The 18,249-nt window shown below is 41.7% G+C and overlaps 1 protein-coding gene across 1 annotated transcript in view; it reads left to right on the top strand.

The window, feature by feature from the left end:
• The window catches only part of pemt (phosphatidylethanolamine N-methyltransferase), a 44,687-nt gene that overhangs the window by 17,752 nt on the left and 8,686 nt on the right, over positions 1–18,249 (top strand). The window contains exon 3 of the mRNA XM_071522380.1: positions 5,098–5,209. Within this exon, the coding sequence (XP_071378481.1) occupies positions 5,098–5,209 (112 nt within the window). The remainder of the gene's footprint in view (positions 1–5,097; positions 5,210–18,249) is intronic.

The following is an 18,249-nucleotide window of genomic DNA, read 5'->3' as shown; positions in this document are numbered from 1 at the left end:
CCCCCCCCCCAGCCCCCAACCCTTAGAACACAGAGGGAGGGCAGCAGGAGCAGCAGCAGGTGGTAGGAGGAGGTGTGTGTGTGTGTGTGTGTGTGTGTGTGTAGGTGTGTGTGCGTGTGTGTGTGTGTGTTTTCTGGCTTCCTCCTTACATCTTATTGGCTCTTTCTTGTATGGTTAGACCAATAAATTAGGCCAATATTAATAATACTAATATGTTTATTTATAAAGCACCATTCATACATACAGTAGAATGCAACTCAAATTGCTTTACATAAAATAGATTGATTAAAAAAATAAATTGATTAAAACCATGACATTACATTTGCTTCCTGGCCACAGCTACATAAAAACAGTCTTTAAAACCTGTCATGACATTTTATTTTCTTTGCACATTTTATTTATTGATTGGTATTGGTGTCTCCCTACCGGTCGAACGCTACGTTCTAGCAATTCTCTGACATTTGTGATCATTCAAGGGTCAGAGTAATATTGTCAGGTCACTGTGGCTCTGACCTTTGACCTCTTCGTTATTGGTTGATTCCAATGTTGGTGATCAATGAATTTCAGCTTACTTTACTATTGTGAGAGTGACTTATGTGTGTGTGTGTGTGTGTGTGTGTGGGGGTGATTCCTACGCTACACCACGGTCCTTTCCAATTCCTCCTACTGTGTACACACACACACAGACACACACACACACACACACACACACATACACACACACACAGGCACCCCTGTTTACCTGTTGTATAGTGTGACCCAAGTGCATCAATGCCTGTATAACACAGTGCACTGTTTCTTGAACCGAGAGTGAGTGAGTGTGTGTGTGTGTGTGTGTGTGTGTGTGTGTGTGTGTGTGTGTGTGTGTGTGTGTGTGTGTGTTGTGATTCGTTCTTCCCTCTATCTCTATCTTAAGCTCCTTGAGTCACTGTGACCTGCTGATTCAAGCTGATGGCATAGGAGCAGAAATAAAGATCCGCACACAATCAAATTACACTGGGTGTTAATGTGTTATCCACTCCCTCAGCGTGTGTGTGTGTGTGTGTGTGTGTGTGTGTGTGTGTGTACTGTGAAAAGAGGGGGAGTGCGTCCCTCCAATGCTCGGCTCTACACAGAATGAGATTTCTGTGAATGTAGGTGTTTTTTCTGGCCCCCAAAACACTCAAAACAACTCTAAACACTATCATGACCCCCTTTATACCTGACAATAACATCCATCTTAGGTAATCAGATTCGCTTAACCACATAATAATCCAGGTATAATGTCCCAGTCGCCCAAGAGATGGATTTGGCCACTTTAATAGCAAATTGTGCTTCAAAACCACATACAGAAACTAAATGGAAATAAATGTTCGCATGCAGATCCAGCTAGGAAACAAACGCAAAGCAAACAGGTGGCAGGCAGCTTGAATAGTCATTTATAGGATAACACCGGTGTTTTTTAAGTTTGTGCCAGTTGTCCAGGTTCCTCTCTGGTTCTGCACACAGTCAGCATAGTTGCAGATATCAGCGCTCCTTTTCCTCATTCACCTGGATTACACTTGTAGACGGAGGGGAGAGCGTTACTCGCTCACTGTTTGGCAGAACTAAACAGAACTGTTTAAAGAACGCTTTTATTCCAACTGCAATAAGCCAACTCAGTTCAACCAAGAGAAGGCCATCAGAGGTCTTAAAGGTCCCATATGGTGTAAAACAGGATTAAACTTTGATCATAAAGGAGTTGGATGGTCTATCTAAACATGGTGAAAGTATCAAAACGCAACGTCGGCAACTAAATCCACACAATCCATATTAGAAAAGCGAGCCTCTAAACGAGCCGTTTGGACTTCTGATAATGAGGTTCGCTGATTATCATTTTTGTAAGAAATAATAGCCTAACAAAGTGTTTTTTTCAAAGCGGTTGAGCAGTTGTCATTGTTTATTACCGGAGAGTTTTCCCTACTTGTAGCTGCCGGGCCGCGATGTCTCACGTTTCATTCTTGAAACGGTTAGCCAATCAGAACAGAGGGGTCGTTAATATTAATGAGCCTTAAAGACACAGCAACAGAAACAGCAATGTGTAAAAATGGATTGAGAGTGTTTTTGGTACATGACACCACAACAGCTTTTAATGGACCTCAAGACAGAAAATAAAAGACTGGAAAGTGGAGAAAATGGGACCTTTAAAGGAGTGCTATAAAACATAGACTCAGTTACATTTTAATTGCAACACAGCACCTTTGTATTTAATACTTATCTGTATGTTCCTGCTCTCCCCCCCATGTCTATTTATTGTATGATTTTTACTGCACTTAATTGTCTATTCTTATGCCCGCTGTTCCTGTCATGCATTTAATGTTATTCTATTGCTTTTGTTGCTTGAGGCTGAAGACCCTGACCCAATCAAATTACACCGGGTGTTGACGTGCCGTCCGCTCCCTCAGTGTGTGTGTGTGTGTGTGTGTGTGTGTGTGTGTGTGCTGTGAAAAGAGGGGGGAGTGTGTCCCTCCAATGCTCAGCTCTACAGAGAATGAGTTTTCTGAGAATGTAGGTGCTTTTTGTGGCCTCAAACGCTAAACACAAATTTCCATTTTTAATCCAAAGAACAATAGAGTTGAATCTTGACTCTCCTCGCCCAGATTTTCTCAGCCGGTCTGGGATTCAAACTCTGATCGCAACCTTTCCGATCACAAACCCACTCCTCTAACCTCCGGGCTGCTGCCGTCCTCTCAGTCCTCTCCTCCGCTGTCTTCTTCATTTATCACCAAATCCAGGTTGGCCGCCCTCATAACCACAACGAAAACCAGAATAACAATGGAGTGACGCAGGTACAATGAAAAAAAAAATAAAATAAAGTTACGCTTGTCTTTGAAACCTGAAGGGTTACGGTCGGTACACTACAGAAATGAGGTTAGCGAATTGTTCTGAGGGCTGGGTAAAGCTGGTTTCCTATTCAAAAAGAAACACATTTGTTTATGTAAGGACTACCTGTGGTGTTTAAACCAGCATACATAATGAAAACTGTTATATAACTTGGACATTAACAGCCGAGAACAGGGCCAGCAGCACCGCATGTGTAATTCAACAGGTCAGTGTTTCCTAGTGGGAAGGTGTGTGGTGTGTGTGTGTGTGTGTGGGAGGGTGGGCGAGGCGCGCGGGGGGGGGGGGACTATTTGAATGTGTATGTCCTGTTATACTTAAATCCCAAAATGGGTCAGATTGTGTGTGTGTGTGTGTGTGTGTGTGTGTGTGTGTGTGCATACCTGGGGAAGTTACATAGCAAAACCTAGCAAGTGCTCAAGTTACAATGAGCTGTGTCCTAGTTCAGCGGCCCCCCAATGGTTTATTGGCTACACACACACACACAAACACACACACACACACACACACACACAAACACACACACACACACACACACACACACACACACATCGTTTGACCTCCACTTCTTGTTTAACACAGGCCTGAATTCCCGAAGAAACACATTAAAATGCTTTGACGTCTGGTTTTTATTTTATGTGTCTAGATAGCGTTGGCACAAAAACCCAAATTTTGATCCGCATCGTATTCACATGATGTCATATCGATCTCTTGTGATCAGTGTTGGGAATAACGCGTTAAAAGTAACTTTTGGCGGTAACTAGTAATGTAACTAATTACTTTTTCAAATTAAATAACGCAATTACAATTACTGAAATTTAAATGGGCTCGTTACTTTACGTGAAAATAGCGGACAACTTCAGAGGATTATCCGGTTTATGATCATCCGACCTTACGGTGGCGCAAGTGAATCAAAAGACTACCGGTCCGGTAACTTAGCCACACAATGGCCGACAGTTCAGGAGCGAGCTTACTGTCCTGGAAAGACGGACATTATTTTTCCCTCCTCGAGATAAAGGACAAAAATATAGTGGTGAGCTGTAGTATAGGTTGACAGATAAAATTTGACAGTGTTGTCTTGTCCCACACTGTGCCACAGCAACATTAAAATAATATAGCTATGTGTGCATTAATAAGAGAATTGAAGCAGACATTTAAAAGTAACGCAAAAGTTACTTTCCCTAGTAACTAATTACTTTTATTATGCAGTAATTGGTAAAGTAATTCAATTACCTTTTGAGAGAAGTAGCTAGTAACTGTAACTAATTACTAATTTTCAGTTACTTGCCCAACACTGCTTGTGATCTTATTATCTGAAACAACACGTGTCCTCTGATTCTACAAGGATGTTGTCGGGTTATAAATTAGGGATTTGACGATCTGCTTATCTCACGATACGATTCAAAACGAGATATGAGGTTTACGATTCGATACAACCACGATACGATGTAATAAAATAAAGGTTCAATGACAACAAAGTCTGACTGTAGAATTATGTTTATTTCTGAGACAGAAATCCTTCTAGCGATGCCATTGGCTCGCTGAAATGTAAACAACAATTTAAAAATGTCATTACAAAGTGACCATAATATAATTTGGATGGAGAGCTTGTGAAATTGTGATGGTCAAGTGTCTCATCTGTGATTACTACAGCAGAATAACATGGAGCTGATACCACGATTATTTTTTCTGCCCCACGATATGTATTGTCACATTTTTGAATTGTGATATGTTGAATTTAGATATGTCGTCCCTTCTCTATTATAAATTAGTCTACTTTTATTTTATTAAGTGCATTTCCCTCATGTTAATTTCCTAGTAGCAAAACAACAACAGACACCAAGGACAGAACAAAGGCACACTGCCAGGGAAACACATTTTTAGGTGACAAATTTTGGCACAACACCTGTAATGTCGATCTGCTTTGACTTAGACTGGCTTTATCTTTTCTTCATTTCTCCTTTCCGATGAATTCACTAAATTAGCCGTAACTGCTTAGCAAATCTTTGAATTGAATATTGAATTTTATAAAGGTGCAACAATACTTTAACCAAATGTGTTCTGCAAGCTGAAATTCCACTTCCACAAATTCTGGACTACTACTTGCTCCATGGCCATTTTAAAGCATGAAGAGGAATTCTATGCCAACTGTTACAGTTATAGTACTGAACTGTGTGTGTGTGTGTGTGTGCGTGTGTGTGTGTGTGTGTGTCTGTGTGTGTGTGTGTGTTCTTCCAGGTGACTACTTCGGCATCCTGATGGAAAAGAAGGTGACGGGTTTTCCCTTCAACATCATAGATAATCCCATGTACTGGGGCAGCACTGCCAACTACCTGGGCCTGGCACTCATGTAAGTCTCTCTTTCTCTGTGTGTGTGTGTGTGTGTGTGTGTGTGTGTGTGTGTGTGTGAGATTTGGGAGGCGGGGTAGCTGCTGTGATGAATGTATTCGTGGTCAACAGAAAGCAGAGAGAGCACGATTTGAACTTGTAAAGACGTCTGCAGCTGACATTAGCGATAAGAAAACAGGTAGCGCTAAGCAACAGGAGGTTATTTTCACCGTGTTCGTCATTATCCATTACCTGAGGAGTAGCTAACAAATAAATAAAATAAAATTAAGAAAAATAACCCACCGCCTGGCTGACCAAATGCTGAACTACGTCAAATCTCGCTCTAAATAAAGCGAATGTGTACTGAAGCGGCACAGATAGCAATGACCTGCAAATGGCAAATGTTGTTTTCTGAGTTGCAAATCACTTGAATCATCCTGAAGCGGAGAGGGGAGGGGGAAGGTAAAAACTTTTACGTGTGCCTCGTCTCCATGGCAACTGTGACCACACCGCTCGACGACCGACCCTCGCGGTTGCTAGGCGAGCGCGGCGGGGTCGGTGAGCCCGCCGCCGCCGCCGCCGAGCTATTAGCCTCCGCTCTTCCTCTGGCAGGCTGCCCGCTCTTCCTCTGTTCAGGCTGCCCGCTCTTCCTCTGGCAGGCTGCCCGCTCTTCCTCTGGCAGGCTGCCCGCTCTTCCTCCTCCCGGCTCCTCGGCTCTTTTTGTCGGGCCCTAATTGAGCCTCGCTGTCTCTCTGGGTCTCCTGGATCCAATTAGGCCTCCGCTGTAACTCTCCTCCCACCCGGCGCCCGCTGTAAGCTGTGTCCGAACCCTCTGAGCGATCGTCTCGTTTTTCTACCTCTTTCACTCTCTATTTCTCTCCTTCCCCCCCCCCCACCTACACCTCCACCTCCACCTCCACCTCCATCTCTCTCTCTGTCTCTGTTATTTAATCGATCAAGCCGACAGCCTTTGCCTCTCTCAGTCCTGTTACCTTCATCCCTCCCTCCCTCCCTCCCTCTTTCCCTGTGTGTTGTCGGTCTAAGAAGCCGCAGGGCAACAAAAGGTTTGAAAATGGGAAAACAGACCCAGGCTTTGTGTGTTTTAACCCTTCACATGTCCAATAATGCTCCAATTATTTCCATGTCAGTCACATTTTTGAAGGGAGAAGGCAGATTCCTACAGTGCATCATAAAAAAGTTTTTTGGTAACACTTTACAATAAGGGTACATTAATTAAGGGTTAGTTAATGCTTAATAAGCATTAATTAACCCTTAATTAACAGTTAACTAATGTGTCTGGTAATAATTTACTAATGTGTTCATGTTAACTAAGGTATTAATTTATACATTATTTAATAGTTTATAAAGATGACTATTAAATAATGTATAAATTAATACCTTAGTTAACATGAACACATTAGTAAATGATTACCAGACACATTAGTTAACTGTTAATTAAGGGTTAGTTAATGCTTATTAAGCAATAACTAACCCTTAACTTAGTGACCCTTATTGTAAAGTGTTACCAGTTTTTTTTTTTATATTTTGTTCAAGGCAAGGCACCACAGAAGTTGTTGATTTTTTTTGCAAATCTGAAAGAATATTTTGCTTCTGGAACAACTGTATTTTCATAAAATATACAAAATAAAAAATAATCATCAAAAATAACTACAAATAAATTTTTATACCAGCTGCATCCAGTGCACCAAGCACACAATTTGTGTCCATTGACATATTCCCTGTATGCAAAACTGTTTTCACCTTATCTTGCAGATACGAGATCTTGCAAATTTTCAACAAAAGTAGTTGGTAATTGACAGTGATGAGGAATTTCTTGGATTTTGTAGATTAAATGCATGTTGTGGGGGAAATGTGTGAAGTATGAGTCTGTATGTGTAAATAGAATGAAAGAAGAAATACTGTTTTTATTTGGTTTAAGTGTCTCTTCTTCTTTCTTTCTTCTAGTGTAGCAGCCCACATTAACACTGGTCCACTGAAAGCCTTTCTAAATATTCTGCCTTGGTGGACAATCACTTTATTTTCTGGTGGTGAAAGTGTTAAACATTTTCTGTTAGATGAGCAAAGTCAGTCATGTCTGTGTGTTCTTGGTTGGCCTGTCAATCATCTTGTACAGTGACAGCTGTTAGACATTTAGCTGATTGAGCTCTGATTGTTGGAAGCTCCGCCCCTTCTCCTTTAAAACAGGGAGGAAAGCCGCCACAAGCTGCCATATTGGATTTCATTCACTTTGTGAAGGTGCTTTATTGGTTGCTATGCCAAGAAGTAATTCAGTGATTTTTTTTTTCTGTTGTGTAAAAGCCAAAACACCCTTGAGGACGTTCTTTACTGTGATTAATAATAATTTAATGATGCTGAATGATCACGGTGTCATCCTTAATCACACTCCTGCCTATTACAGCTATAATAGACAAACCTGCAGAGAAAAAACTCACTCAGACACACACACACATACCACACACCCCACACACACATTTTCTCTTTCTTCTCAACCTACTCAACATTCTCTGCTTGCCCTCCTGCCACCCTGCACATAACTGCATGGCTTTAACCTGCGTTCACCAGAGTTATCTATCTAAAACTTTCTCAGTCATTCCCCACTGGGAAAAGTACAGGTCTGTTAGAGTGCGTTTCATTCATATGTAGATGTTGCTCGGCCATTAAGACTGATTCAGTGCAGCTTGTTGAAGCGGGAGCTGAATGAATGAATGAATGAATGAATGAATTTCTTGTCTTATGTGTTTTATGCGTCTGTGTTGTTTATAATGAATTGGAAACTGCCCTCAGCCCCCGACTAGTCACGACCCACAGAATGTCATCCATCCCCCTGGGCCTCATTTGTTCAAAGGTTACTCCAATTACATATTATGAGTAAATTATACAAAATTCAAGCCAGAATTGAGATTTCTCACAAAGACATGATCATTATGTCAGACTGGGCAGCCATCGTGATTTTCTCCAGTATTCTCTAATGCACAAGTGGCTCCTCAAATCCAAACTTTAGCAGACATTTTTTTTTTGTTTCAAGATTCAAAGATTCAAAAGCTTTATTTGTCACATGCTCATCCAAAATTTGCAGTGAAATGCAGAGTGGCATAAACCCTCAAGGTTATGCTAAAATAAATTAAGATGAAATATAATAAATATAATCTAGTCTAAATACAACAAAATATACAGATAGAGAATAGAGATCTTTCCAAAAGATGAGAAATTTGAATAAAGAACAAAAATATAAGATAAAATATAACAAGAGCAAGGAACTATGAAAAGAAATAGTAATAACAGTGGAGTGCAAATTGCATTCTTTTCTGTTTTTATTATTATTTTACCCGATTTGATTTAGAAAAAAGGAAACATCAGCAATGCAGGTAGAGGAGACAAACTTAGTATTCATGGAGAATGTTTACCAGTATTTAGCTGATGGTTGGTTTTAAAATGCCACGTCATCTGCCATATAAACAGTATTTATTTCACAATCATCATGTTTATTGAGGTGATCACACTGCTGTCTCTTTTTTGGTATAATTAATTACTTCACGTTAACTAATCTTTTCCTTTTTTTTTGTTGTTTTCTCCCTTTATTCCTTTATTCTGCTGCCTAAGACTTTTGCACAGTACTGTATGTATATATATATAGATATATAGATATATAGATATATATATCAATGGTAAAAAATGTATTCCACCCTTTATGAAATATATGGCTCCCAACAGTCACCTACGTTATTCTGAATGAGGTCAAAGAACATTTTTATAAACAGTTTTTAAATGAAGCCCATCATAGAAAGTTTGGAGAGTGGCCTATTTGTTTGGAAATGTGTAATTTCTGTGCCGTGCTACACTTGGTATTCTATATATTTTACTTTTCTCCCCTTTTCACAGCCCGACTTTAACACCCCGCCTCCGCACAGACATTATGTAGGAAGAGGCGACAGCGTTATCATTTAGTTGCCACTCTTCCATCATGGCGGCGTCCCCCTCATAACCGCCGTTCACCGCTTTGCGACAGATATGTGGTGACAGGCCTCTATCGCTCTGTGTTCTCTCCACATGACGCAGACGTCTCGTTTTTTTTTTTGTTCTGACAGTTCCTCTGACAGTCACGTCTCGATGCCCCTGCACACACACCCCCCCAAAGGGCTGATGGGATAGCGGCGAGGGATTCCGTAGGCGAGATGCAGATGAGACGAGATGAAAGATACATCAGTCCTGTGTATGCGTGAACGAATGTGTGTGAACGAATTTTGGTCTCAGGAGGGCATCTTAGGTCTGAAAACTAGGTCAATGATTGGTACTTCTGGTGTGTGACAGTGATTGGTACTTATGATCCCGTGCGTTGTGACCGGTGGGTTTTTATCCCAGAGGGCAGATCGGGTGTCGGCAGAACCTTATTAGGCAGAGCGCCGGTGACCGTGACTCATAACACGCTCTGCATTCAAGTACATGCTACCTGTCTCCTGCCTGACAATTATGAAGAGTGTGTGTGTGTGTGTGTGTGTGTGTGTGTGTGTGTGTGTGTGTTCATGAGCCGGACGGACGTAACGGGGCATGAGTTTGAATATACGTCATTAACCCAGTTTCGGTGGGGATCCTTATTCCTCCTCCCCCTGTCTGAAGCGTGGTACTATGAGTGTGTGTGTGTGTGTGTGTGTGTGTGTGTGTGTGTGTGTGTGTGAGTGTGAAATCAGAGGGGGGATGAGTGTGTTAGGCCCGTCTACACATCATCTACGCAAGGCCAAAGCAAATAGTCCAAATTTTGTAACATGACACAAAAATGGGTCAATGATATGTGTTTCAAGCAGAGGGGCTAAATGGAAATACTGCTAAAAGAACTACAAAACAAGTAAGTAGGGTTTTTTGGCGTAAACACCGTCATTTTCCCAGATTGCAACCGGCCCCCTGTTGGCTGATTCCAGTTGCTGAGTGCCTCGGTGTGGCAGCCAGCCATCTGATTGCAGAGGCTCCTGTCACGGCTGTTCAGATGATGCTGCCAATCTTGCGTTCTCAACTTGTTTCAAGGACGCACAATCGCACATACCATCTTTTTCTGTTTGCGGTGATTGCTTTAACGCATTCTCATTTCCAGTATTTGTTTTTTGTTTTTTTTAATGCCCCACTCAGGGTCACTGGCTCAGCACCTTACACGACTGACCTGCATGTACCGTGTGAGCAAAGTTCTTGTGTATGTCGTGCGTGAACTCGCATTAGCGTATACATGCCTTAACTATGTGCCACACAGGCTATGTGTGTGTTTGTGTGTGTGTGAGGTTGCGTGTTGTGATTATGAAGCATGGTAATAAAATCAGTTTAACAGTCTTACATCGGCTGGTATGAAGAACTATGTGAACTAGCACAGTGGTTCTCAACCTTTTTCATATCAAGGACCCCTTATTTAGTCCACATTAGGGCCACGGACCCCCATTTGATGAGATTTTGTCTCTCGGACCCAAATCTGAGAATATTGTTATTGTCAGATATGATTTTGTCCAGAATTCCTTGACTATCTGTACTGTAGGTAGAGAGATAACAGAGAAACTATGATCAAAATAGTCATTCTAAAATGACAAAATAATGAAGTTTAACAATTCATCAATTTGCTGGTGGTCCTTGAGGGAATGCCCTCAAGGACCCCTGGTGGTCCCCGGACCCCACGTTGAGAACCACTGACCTAGCATACTGAGAGGCTACAACAATCCTCTTCTCTGATCATCAGCCACCGCCTGATTTTGTGTTTAGATAATGTCAGCTGACCATCACTGTCTTGTTAATGCATCTGATTTGCACACTAGCTTATCTAGTAGGCCTAGACGTTAGCGTTTGTAGTGGCTAATAGTGGCACATAACATAGCCTATAGCTGTGTTAAATTAGCCTGCTGGCTAGTTAGCTAGCTAACAATGGACAAGACTGTCACAGTAACCTAAATTTGGAAACAAATCTACCTTATCAAATTACTCACTTTTACGTATGACATTACTGAATTGACCTACATCACAACAGTTGTTTTTCATATATCCTCCTTATTCTATAGCCCAGTGGTTCTCAACGTGTGGTCCGGGGACCACCAGGGGTCCTTGAGGGCATTCCAGGGGGTCCCCAGCAAATTGATGAATTGTTAAACTTCATTATTTCATTTACAAGAACAATTAGAGAATGTAGAAGACTGACTATTTGGATCATAGTTTCCCTGTTATCTCTCTACCTACAATACAGATACTCATGGAATTCTGGACTAAATCATATCTGACAATAAAAATATTCTCAGATTTGGGTCCCAGAGACAAAATCTCATCAAATGGGGGTCTGTGGCTCTAATGTGGACTAAATTAGGGGTCCTTGATATGAAAAAGGTTGAGAACCACTGCTATAGCCTATATTTAGCCATTCTTTGCGCACAGCGTGATGGCACCAGCCATGTCTGCTAGTAGATTTGTGATGCAACCGCAAAGCCTCTATTGTGGCGTTACTGTCATCCTTTTAATTTCAGTAACTGGGAAGATTTTTCTTAAACATGCATGGCAACAACCTTTCAATGACAATTTGGCATCTTCTTATTCGATCATTCACAAGCACACGCTCCCTCTAAGTCACACTCACCCACACACAGACAAACACACATCACACACACACACACACACACACACACTGCAGGTGGTGTAGTTGAGTACACTTCCTGGTCCCCTAACCTGAAGCCACCTGCTGCTTAGTTAACCTAGTTTCCTCTCTGAATGCTGCCAAGGCCACACAGTTGTAACACGATTATAAGACGGCCGAGTCGTCACCGCTCTCCGCCCCTCAGATAGACAATGCCACCAACGATGAAAGGAAAAGATTACCTTTGTCTGCTCTTTCCTCCCTTTTCTTTGTCAAGGACATAAGCAGTCACTTCCCCTCTTCCAACAAAGGCGGTAGTGAGTATGATCGGCTCTGATTCTGACCTTTCATTTGCTCCCATTGTAAGCATAATCTATTTCCCCAAGTCATTATCTCTTTAAAGTATTTTTATTTCCAAGTTCTCCATTACTATAGTAGGAAATGCTCAATTTAGATAAAATGGGTGACTTCTTTGCATGCAGATCAAGGGTCTTTGACCATTTACTGCATTGCACCACTGGAGAAATGATTTTTCATTCATGCCATCATGCATCTCATAAAGAAAGTTAGAGATGTAACCATTGCAGAAGTCCAATATTTTTTTTTACTGTTTGGAAAAATTACATTTTGCTCCCTTTTCAGCTGCTGGCGGTTGCAAGGACTGATCAGTTAAGTAGTTGGTTGAGAGACATCAGAGTTTTATTTTACAATATATTAGTTTGGTTCTACTATATAATGTTTCAGAAAGGCCTGTCTGCACTATTAATGCAGGATAAATGCATTAAAGGCGACTTGTACATTGGTTACCACTGCATCTTTTAAATGGAAAAGATATTTATTGATGTTCTGGAGCTTGAAATTCATAGTTTCCTCTAAATCCAGTTAAAACTGTGTCTATTAGTGTTTATACTGTATGTAATGTATGTGCACATGAATGCCTGCGGAAGTCCCAATCTGTGTGTGTGTGTGTGTGTGTGTGTGTGTGTGTGTGTGATGGGTAGTTTGATTCTGTTGCACTTAACCTTGAGCTCCAGTTAAAATGCCATTAAAGAACATTTTTCCTTAAAGTGTGTCACGGTCACCTTGGCTCAGATCTAAATGATCATCTCTCTCTCTCTCTCTCTCTCTCTCTCTCTCTCTCTCTCTCTCTCTCTCTCTCTCTCTCTCTCTCTCTGTATGAATCCTGTTACTATTGACAAACCTAATACGATGAGATGAAGCTGAATGGGACTGAGGGAAGCATTCATCCTCCCAGATGGCTCACAATAAGCTTTGTAATGCTATAACAAGCATCCGGCCTCAGAGCCAAGGACAAGTTCAGTATTTCCTATTAGTTGTTATACCTGTGGATGCCGGGCTCTATGTCAAAGATTAATTTATTGTGTGCATGCACTGACTCAATGGCCAGTCATTGTAGAAGTGCCACCTCATGCATTTATCCTGTATTAAAGCAATATTCCACTTAGTGTTAACATGGGGGTTATTCGGCACTTGACCGCCATGAAAACCAGAATATAAACTACTCATCAAGATCAGCTGCAGCTGGACGAGTTTGTAGCGTTCAGATTTTTACTTCCCATTCATTTGAATGAGGCCATGAAAATAGACTGAAAACTGACATTTAGCACATTGGTGAACAGATTTAACAGCAGATCCTGCTGTCTTCGGCCGAACCACAGCCGTGCTGATACACAGTGCCACAGCACAACCTCCAGTGTGATATTGCTTCTATACAACAGTTGTATAAACAAAGCTATTGATCAAGTAATGGTAATTTGAAACAACAGATGATTTTTGTCTTTTATTCGTCTCCGCCAACTAAAACATTTCCCTCAGGATTCCACTACTAAGTGTTGCCAAGCAACAGGTGAACTGTTTCCCGACTGCAGGCTAGCTGCTACCTATGTTCCCAAGGTCCTATGTTCCCAGGGTCCTATGTTCCCAGGGTCCTACGTTCCCCAGTTTAATATTCTGTTAACACACATTAACCCTCCTATTGTGTTCGGGTCAAACTTGACCCGTTTCAAGTTAAAATATTTCATAAATATTATCCAGTTTTTTTTATTGGATCAAGGGTTCAAAACAGCTATATAAACACAACAAAACCAATGGTTATCATTTTATTTGATTTTGAAGGTCCCTAACCCTAACCCAAACCCTAGAACTGGGGAATATAGGACCCTGGGAACATAGGACCCTTTGTCATGTTCCCATTATGTGCCATATAAATCTGGGGAACATAGGACCCTGGGAACATAGGAATGACTCCCTTTCTTCCCAATAGTCCTCCTCTGACAACCGTTCATAATTAAGGTCAAATGTATCCATATCGCTGTCGCTACTAGATGCAAAGGCGTTTTGTGCAGACGTGCATTGGGAAAATCTGCTAAGCATTTGTTTGTTCAACACTGTATTGTCTGCTAGAAGTGCTAACCAGCTGGTTAGCTAGCAGCTACTCAGCTAACATCAGATGACGTTGTCGTGATCCACTTTTTATTTCTCCTCACAAGAAGCTCCAGGCTGCGCTTTCTCTATACAAGAAAACAATATGTGTGAACGCAGCCTGATCAAGGTTATATTAGAACACCTGTGAAGCGGAGTGACACATACAGTACAGCGTCCCACTGCTGTTATACTGTACATCAGCACTCACGGAATGCCTCTTGTCCAATCAAATTACTCGAACGGAACTAACTGTTGTATAATGAACAACATAATGAGTTTTCCATGTTGTGACCATGATGATGATCTTGTTCCCACGCCTTAATAAGTCATGGGAAGACGTGAGACATTATCTGTACTGGGCTAGTAGTCCAAATGACTACTAGCCCAGTAGTAGTCATCTGTCCAGATAGAAATTACTGATTGTCACCCAGAGCTGCAAAATGCATCATTTTGTGAAAATATCTTTCTGATATCAGTTTAAAACAGTTGACATAGTTGTTTAAATATGAATTTTTACATGCCATAATATATTGTGAACATTTTGTGTTTGAGTTGACGTTGAGCTTGGCTGCCTCCTGCACATCGCCGTCAGACACTGGCTGGGATGTATCATATTTAACCATATTTGATATTACAGAGTCTCATATTTCCCATGATAAGACGCACAATACCTTCATTCCCTTTCCTCTGCAGGTCGGGTCAGTTCACATCCGCAAAGGTTAGTGGAGCAAAGTGTTACACTTACACAACGCTGTAAATCAATACTGTGTGTGTGTGTGTGTGTGTGTGTGTGTGTGTGTCTGTGAGTGTGTATGGGTAAACCTCAGGCTACGTGCTTGAGCTTAAGTAAAATTTTCTCGTCTGAGTGATTAATTTAAAGTGGCCTGTGGTTGCTGGGTTCACGGCTCGTACGGCTGCACGTGTCGATTAGCCGAAGCCCTGAGAGACGAGATTCTCCTCCTCCTATTCTTCCACCTCCAGGCAAGACTCATTCCACAGCTGATTTGCATTGAAACCGAAGAAACCGAAAGTGGAGCACTTACATATTCCCACTCTCACAGAACGGGCAGCGTTGCTAGGTCTGGTTCTTCATGCCTACCTTTTCAAAAGCTCAATTTTAATAACGCACGCCACCTCTCTGTGCTGATGTGAATCTGGTTGAATGTGGCATTAACAAGCAGAGACCGGGTTCAGCCTCCGTTTCCAGGTCTGACACCTCTCTCATTTCCTGCTAAAATGTCTTTATAATATATTATATTATATTTATATCTCATGTCCTCATCACTGAATGTTCTGTGGTTTTTATATATTTTTAAACCTTACAGGTATTGCTTTTTTTTCACATTCTGGTCAGGGACTGCAGATGAAAATTAGCCAATCTTGGCTAACTCTGGCACATTTACATTTTAGTTGATGTTGATTAATGTGCATTGTCCCTGTCAAATTAACAAATAAATAAATAAATATTCACATTTCTCAGGTATTAACACTGACCTATATCTGGAAAAATGAAAACTTTTGTAAAGTACATACAGTATCTGGTACACTTGAACTATATAGACACACACGTACAACTACACACCCACACACAGTATATAATTCACCACAGAGACAAGCCTATGACCTACATAGTACTGTAGACCAATAATTAATGCCTATTGCCTCCAGCAGGTTTGCAGAACATGCAAATTTGGCCACTTATCAACAACACTACATGTCAATCATTTGCTATGGATTTCATACTGCGTCTTCTGTGTGTGTGTGTGTGTGTGTGTGTGTGTGTGAATACAAAACATTTCAAATACTCTGAGTGGCCTTAGGTACCAGATGGATAATTTTTGCCCTTTTGCCAAGGAATTAATTGGAATCCACAGCAGCAGGTGTTTCTCAATCAATTCTCAATCGAGAAAGCTTCGGAGGGATTTTGGACTCTAGATTCTGGCACCAGGCCTTCAGCACATAATGTCAGGCTGCCTCATGCAAAAGGAACACCGAGTGATTGGTCAAATGAATATTGATTTTGTGTCTTCGTCCAAACGCTTAGTCATCCCCAGACTGTCAGTATGTCAGCGTCTGCAGCCTGATTCACACAGACAGCACATATGGAAAACACACAAACACATGGTGCGTATACATGTGCATAGGCGCAGACACACACTGCCATACATACAGTGTTTGGATACAGACAAACAGCAGCATACAGAGGTACGGAGTGGAAGAAGAGGAAAAAATATTACTATTCTGATATTATTCATTTATTCAGATCCTCATTAACTCTCACTGAGCTGACGGCTATTCTCTGAAAAACAACGATTCAATTTAAATTTAAAAAACTGACTCATCATCACCCAGGGGAAAGAGAGCAGAGGAATCCGGAGGGCTTGGACAGGATGAGAAACATTTATATTTTTTGCATAAATCTCTGTAAAAATGAACCACTCTGATATAATATATAATATGGGTACAGGTGGGAGATGCAGGCTTGTGGCTTTGCACTTCACTCCCAGTAGAAGATTGTGGTTGCACTGGTCAGCTCCCGAGGGACAATATACACTCACCAGCCACTTTATTAGGTACATCTGTCTAGTACCGGCTGGTCATCCGTTGCTATAGCAACATTTATCATACGGGCCAACAACTTGTGTGTTCTGAGATGCCCCTTCTGCACTCCATTGTTGTAAAGAGTTGTTATCGGAGCGTTTGTGTGGCCATTTCATTCCCATTCCATTATTCAGCCTCAGATTGCCTCTTTGTTAGTTTTCTGTGTGTGGGGGGGTTGACTTTCCCTGAACCAATCACTAGTGACCGACGTATCTGAAATAATCACTAGTGACCGATGTATCTGAACCAATCACTAGTGACCGACGTATCTGAACCAATCACTAGTGACGGATGTATCTGAACCAATCACTAGTGACCGATGTATCCGGGTGCTCTGACGTTACTTCAGTCATTCTGATGCTGCAGCCAGTTAGCCTCTACATCCATACTGTATTTAGCCAGCGGATTCACCGACTTAACCAAATGTCGGTCCACTTTGACAAAAATATTGTTTTTGCAAAGACAATATCTTGTTCAAGGGGGTGATTTCAACGAATCTATTCTGCCAAAACGCCAATGAAAAACTGCCGATTGGCTCGACTGTTTCTCTGAGCGAGAACAAGCCGGACATCAGAACATCTCTCTGTAGAGTGGGCGGGATGCGATTCAGGAGTCTGGAACCAGGCTAGATTTGTGGCTTTTCTGTTAGCTTGAGCAAGTCTTCCCACTCTCCCCTGACCTCTGACCTCTCTCATTGACAAGGTGTTTTCAGCCACAGAGTTGCTGTTCACTGCATGACTGTAGAGACTGTAGTGCGTGAAAATACCAGCTGCCAGGAGCTGTTTCTGAGCTGCTGAGCCAACAGTCAGACCGCGGTCAAGGTCTCTTAGATCACACATCTCATTCGCAGCCCGTTCTATTGTTTGGTCGAACAAAAAGCTAAACCACTTCTCCATGTCTGCATGCTTTATGTACTGAGTTGCTCTCCACATGATTTGCTGTTTGGAGGAGCAGGCTGTTTGTGTTAACGAGCAGGTGTACCTAATAAAGTGTGTGTGTGTGTGTGTGTGTAACTGTGTGAATGTGATGGAGGGCGATGCTGAAAAAGAGCATTTGAGCTCAGCCAACCGTCTGTTGGATAAATAAAGGTTAAAGACACACAGAGGATCTATTGTCTCAGCATAGTGTCAGATTCCATTTGTTTACTTGTGTTACTGTACCCGCTGGTTGAAACTGTTGAAAGTTGAGTGTTGAAAAGAGTTTTGTAAGCGCCTTGACACGGAAACTGCTCCATTCAGTGTCTCTCATTCAAGGCTGAGTATTGTGTGTCAAGGTTTGAAGCCGACAAAAGCCTCAATTCTGTCCCGATGTGAGAGCGGATTGAACTGTAGCGCAAATGAAAGGATGTGAGTGCTCGATCAGTGGAGGCACTATGGATTGAAAATGTTCTGGGACTCGGTGTTATT

The sequence above is a fragment of the Centroberyx affinis genome, unplaced genomic scaffold (genome assembly GCF_046629955.1).
Source record: "Centroberyx affinis isolate AG114_WGS23_722 - 3 ecotype Tasmania unplaced genomic scaffold, CSIRO-AGI_Caff_v1 ptg000981l_1, whole genome shotgun sequence".
In the NCBI taxonomy this organism is placed as follows: domain Eukaryota; kingdom Metazoa; phylum Chordata; class Actinopteri; order Beryciformes; family Berycidae; genus Centroberyx; species Centroberyx affinis.
The sequence above is the reverse complement of the archived record's forward strand: the minus strand, read 5'-3'. Positions and strand labels throughout refer to the sequence as shown.